Source organism: Mycetomoellerius zeteki, unplaced genomic scaffold (assembly GCF_001594055.1).
Source record: "Mycetomoellerius zeteki isolate Tzet28-1 unplaced genomic scaffold, Tzet1.0 scaffold39, whole genome shotgun sequence".
NCBI classification, from domain to species: domain Eukaryota; kingdom Metazoa; phylum Arthropoda; class Insecta; order Hymenoptera; family Formicidae; genus Mycetomoellerius; species Mycetomoellerius zeteki.
This window is the reverse complement of record NW_017257381.1, coordinates 819,501-825,500: the sequence shown is the minus strand read 5'-3', so window position 1 is coordinate 825,500 and position 6,000 is coordinate 819,501. Positions and strand designations below refer to the sequence as shown.

Here is a 6,000-nt window from a genome sequence, read left to right as displayed (position 1 = left end):
CTCGGCTGGCCGTCTCAAAAAGCCGACCAATCCGCGATACGAGACGGCCACTGCCAACGCATAAAGTAGCGGAGGCGCCTTTGTCGCCTGGGTCTACGAGGGGTCGCAGAACGGAGGGCAAAAGAGGGAGAGATGGTGAGCGAGTCGTTGGGCATAGAAGAAGAGAGGGGCCAGGCACGAGTTGACGAGTTGTGCGCACGAATGGGGCAAACACCACCCTCAGAGCGTAAAGGGTATGTGTATGGGTGCATGTAGTATTCGTACAGTCGCCTCTGGGGTTTCCCTTCTTCGTACCCGTCGCGCACCCATCGAGCAACCCCGCGTTATTCGACCGCTCAGTTGTCCAACGCCGCGACGACGACACGGTTGCCACGACGGAAAATACTCGAGCTGCTCTGACCGGGACCATTTCTCGAGGTCCTGTCTACGCCGCGCACGCCTTCCTCTTCTTCACATACGAAGTTGCTGCCAGGTGTTAACGAACGCGCGTTCCAACAACCGAGCGAAATTTGGAATTTGTACGAACGCACCGACAAAATGCGATATCTGAAAATTGTTCTGTGACTCGAAAAGATTCAACTTAGTTTAATCAACTGCCGACGGTGGATCATATCTTCGCAGATGTCTTCGCAGGCGCAATAAAAGCGCTCAGAATAATGGAAATATATACGAGAGACATGTCGGCTGAGGCATTCTATCGAGGAGGTTGATAAACTCTGCCGAAACTCTTGGAACAATATCGATCACTTCCTCATCATTTAGTTCGAATTTTTTTTCCAAAATCAGTAGTCATCAAGTTCAGATGCGTCAGTATTATTCCAATCGGGTCTGATAAATAAAATTCCACTTGTTCTTAAATTTTAATAAATTTTCTGAAGAATGGAGAAAATTCTGCAGAGAATGGACCAATTATCTCAAGCTTGCATGTGTTTTTATGAGTGAAATTACGCGTGACATTTCTAGCGTGTGTTGTTTAGTGTTCATCCAAAGGAGAGACATAGTTTCGAGTTACATTAGAAAAGATTCGCATTTACGCGCAATAAAATAGTGTCGCAACAAATAACAAACAGAGTAATCTGTACCTGATCACAACGAAAACACTTCATCGAAGTGAAGAAAAGAAGAACAAGTAGAAGTTATAGATTGTGATTAAAGCGAAAGTAAGTAAGATTTGGCATTTCGGCTGACGGAAGTGTATTATTCATCTTGCCGACGGTTATCAAATGTTGAATGAGAAAGATTATATGCTGGTGACATTCTTCATTTTTTTACAACGAAGACAGATCACGAATCTATTCTGTTGTCACTGATTGTGAGCACGTTTATATTTACTACGGATATTTATTTTGAAATTTTTGTTCTTATATACATATACATGTAGAAAATATTTAAAGCTTACTAGATGTTTGGGCTTCTTTTATGCTAATTGCATACAATATGACTGTAAATCTAATTTCAAACGGCCTTATATCAAAGATATGAAATTTCGAAAAGGCATGCACTTGTGGAAATAATCGCTGCAAGCAAAGAGTGATGTTAAGGCCTACCAGATTTGAAGATGTTACTTCGCTAATGCTGACAATTTTTGTGAAAAATTATATTAAGAATGATAATGGTATTCCTCGTGTAATCCAGATTAAAAGTTTTGTAGTGTCTATTGGTTTCTGTGTTTAAACTTTAGAAAATCAGTTAGATATTTAAGAAACAATGTACAACGATTCTCTTCGATTGAGTTCCTAAACGTCGGAAGAAGAATCTTTCGAAGAAACCGAACAACGATCATCTGGAAGACCTAATCGCGCGTTTCGTGATTAAACAATTAGAAACACGGTAAATAAAGCCATAAGTTCCCGAATGCACTCTGACATTAGCTGGTGGCTCTATACGCAGCTCAATATTCGCTTGATGCATCTTTACATTCGCATTATCAAATATCTTGATTAAAAAGATCAATGTCTTTGTGAATCTTCGTCCTTGTGAATACGCGATCAAGAATGTCGCTCTAAGCTTGTGAAATCTCAGTTAAAAAGGACACGAAGATGCCACAGCAGCAGCAACGATCGGCGTTCGCGATTCAGGAGCTGCTGGGTCTAGATGGTACCGGAAATAGGAGTGGTACTGATCGCGGCTCCCCGCAGGGCTCACCACCCGTCGGAGTTTCGGCCGTTTCCTATGCTCCAACTGCACCTCATCACTCGAAATTATGGGAATACATGCCCAGCCTAAATCATTTAGGCAATTTGGGGAATCTGGGAAATTTGGGGAATCTGGGCAATCTTACGGCCTCAAGGATGGCCTATCTGAATGCGCAGGCGGCTGTGGCAGCCGCCTTTCTACCGCCACCCCATCCCCACCCAGCCCACCATGTAACACACCATCAAGTACATCAATCAGGCCAACTTCCGGCTTCGCCACCCGGCGTTAACCTGCATCCTGCGGCACACGCGCAGCACGTACTTCCTGGTACGGCTGTTACCACGAATCATCATCAACATAGCCCAACACAGCATACTCCGCCTCATGGTAAGTCAATGATTTTGAATTTGAGCCTCTGTTAAGCAGCAACTATTTGAATCTGCTTATATCTTTAAGTTTTGTAGAAAAAGTTAATTAGTAATTCAAGAAATAAAATAACGGCTTATGGCTTTAAGTTCTTCTTTTATTAAAAAATACTTGATATAAAATAGAGTATATATATATATATTCTTATAAAATTGATATTTTTGTTTCTTGTTACTATACATAATTTATTAATATGCAATTATATTGAATAAATAAATTTATACCTGCTGAAAAGAAAGAGAAAATATTTCTTCCGTGTTCTTTGAAAATCTTATTTTTTCACTTATGACCTTCAAAATTTTTAATCATTTTATAAAAAATCTAACCTTCAATATTATTCTTAATATCATTGTCTTATCAATATTCCTTAAACGATATATTCATCAATACGTGTACTGTGAACCATTCGCTAATTGTGAACGAGATTGAACTTATGACCCTCTATTTTCACAAACTCCGAAGTAAATTAATAGATATATCGTCGTTCTAGCGTGAAACGAGCACTTAACTGCCACTTACAGCTATCACTTAACAGAGAGCCACTCAAGATCAAGTTACCGAAAATTGACACACGCTTTTGTCGCGCATCAATGTCGACACTGTATGTGCCAAGAATCTGGGGGAATTTTTGGGAAAATAGTATTCAGTTAGACAGCTGCATAGCTGTCTTATATTTTCAATATACACAAGCAGTAATTGAGTGTGTTCGAGTGTTCATCGATCAAAGCAGGAATTACTTTTATTTAGTTAGCAATCCAAAAGTCAAACTATCATCATTCATTATAACTTATAACTTGAAACTATTTTCCCTGCGGCGTGTGAACAAATAATTTATTTTCATAAAACAATTCATTTTCTTCTTTATTTTATATCTACATAATATTGTTCTTTATCCACATTTTAATTAAATATAGTCAAGCAATAGCATACGTAATTAACGAAATAGCAATATATACATACACAGGTAAGGAACAAAGAGAAATAGACTGTGGGAATTGATTTTTTTCGTCAGAATAATCTCAAACGTTATGAATAATTAGTGGTATAATGAGTTGAGTGTTAGGTAGGCCTGCAATGTCTCACCAAAATACAATGGCCGTCCGTTACCGAACTGTTCTCAACCTACGTCAGTGATATTGATATCTTAACCATAAAATTATTGAAACATATATAATAAAACGTTAAATTTTTTATTCATTTATTAGTATTAATCTGATTAAAAAGATTAGATAATGAAAATGGAAATTTAAAATTAAATTACAAATTCATATATATATTATTATATTATTTATGTTTATATAGAATATATTATTTTATTTGCAAAAAAATATAATAAAGACAATATAAAATTTATATTTTTGAATATCAAAAAATATACATAAAAATTTTATAAGCTAATACATGGGTTAAATCGAAATTTATTTAAATATTTATGTATATATTATTTAGATTTACGTAAATTTAAACATTTTATGCAGTGAATTTAATGTATAAAGAAGGATACTCCTTCAAAATATACATGCAATGCATATTATATTATAGGGACATACATTAGATATTATACGTATACATGTATATATATATATATAATATATATACATACATATCCACATTCTTTCAAAAACTATCTTATTATATAAAGTTTTATGTAGGTATATCATATAGTACAAGTTATATATAATTGATTTCGTCAAATTGCTCTAGCACTACGTCATTATTTTTACGTATTGGAGATTTCGCGGAACAGAATGAATTTTGAGAACTATTTTCGGGTGTCGGATTTCAGATAGAATACAAAGGTTCTACCGTTCCATTCAAATGTCACTCTGGCACCTCGTCTCACAGCATTTATTCGGTATGCTTCATTTGTTCGTTTTTGTCTTAAAACTTACGTAGTCTTAAATGAGAGGGTACAGGATAAAATCTTACTACCGTTATGTTAGCCGTATAATGTGTTTTCATTAACAACATCGAGTTTTATAAATTCACCTAAAATTCTTGTTAATTGCATTTATATATATATATATAAAATGGGTGAAAAACGTAATTAAATATAAACATTATAGATTTTTTATAATTTTTATAAATAAAAAAAAGGATCTCTCTATTTTTCACATATATTATGAAACTTATAATTATTACCATTTTCGCTGTATAATAACAAAAATATTTCAAAATTAATAAAATTAAAAATAATTGTATATTGATACTATATTGATCATGTAGCATATGTGTGTGATTGTCACGAGTTACGATAAATTAGGAAGAGAGAGGAAGGAAAATGTAAAGAGTTTATTCATTCTCGCTTAGAAAAGCAAGTTACAACAGTGACAACATCAATAACAAATAAGAAAAGGAAAGAAAAGCATATGTATGTATATATGTGCGATGAAAAGAGGAAGGAAATGTAAGGAAGAGGGAAGTGCGTGAGCGGGCTTATTCTCAGGCGTTGATAGGCAATTTAGTTGATTGCCGACTTCAAACGATCCGAAAAAGCGACTTTCAGATGCGATGCAAGGCTTAAAAAGCCATAGGCGCGAATTAAACAATTGCACAACTCGAAATTTTTAGAACAATACATTTAGCTTCTCTTATCCACACTTACGAGATGTTTCTCGTAATACGATTATTCATTTGTTTATGTAGAAAAATGTTTTTAATTATATTAAATCTTTTTATTTTCTGTGAATTTGATTCGTGCATAATGAACATAACAATGCACATAATTGGAGCCGCTGTGTGTTGATTGAGATTTGAGCTTGTAGTTTGTACATGATTGGTGATTTGTGCGATTTTCGGTTTTTATGCAAAAAGAGTTCCATAGATACTTTATTTTGCAGAAAAAACTTTTCAAAATATCCTAGTGTTTTTAAAAACTGAGAAAAAAATTCAATTACATTATTATGAGTGATTCAATTCTGGTAATACAAAAATGTTGTTTGCCCAACGTATTCATTTTAGATTTCTTTGTTGTAATGTATCATTTGGAATAAAACAAGCGAAACGTATAAATTTATTATATTTCTTTCAATCCTGATAACAAATATGAGTGTGTTACATAGAATTGGAGGAAATCATTTACACAAGCATAATATTTAAGATTCTTGAAATTATTAAATTTAAATGTAATGTCGAAATTTCAAAATGTCGTAATTGTTGAGAGTATTACTGAAAGTTTCAAATATGTCATATATTCGTCATTTGTTACATAGTCATTTGTCGTTGACCTTTATGTTGTCGATTTTCGCACAGTCACACGTCTGACGAAATAATTTTCTTCAGAAAGTTGCGACGTTCAAGAAGAAAAAAAGAACGGAGTTCTTTTCAGCTGCATTTAATTACGCATACATCTTCAAAGAATGTACGCGGTCAAAGGATATGTTTTTCAAGTAAATCTTGAAAAACATGAAGGAGAAGGTGAGGTATTATGCTCCTTCC

The 6,000-nt window shown here is 34.5% G+C and overlaps 1 protein-coding gene across 1 annotated transcript in view; it reads left to right on the top strand.

Moving 5' to 3' along the window:
* Positions 1 to 2,039: 2,039 nt before the first annotated feature.
* LOC108726136 (visual system homeobox 2) overlaps positions 2,040 to 6,000 on the top strand; it is a 65,753-nt gene continuing 61,792 nt past the window's right edge. Inside the window, exon 1 of the mRNA XM_018453525.1 lies at positions 2,040 to 2,523. Within this exon, the coding sequence (XP_018309027.1) occupies positions 2,040 to 2,523 (484 nt within the window). The remainder of the gene's footprint in view (positions 2,524 to 6,000) is intronic.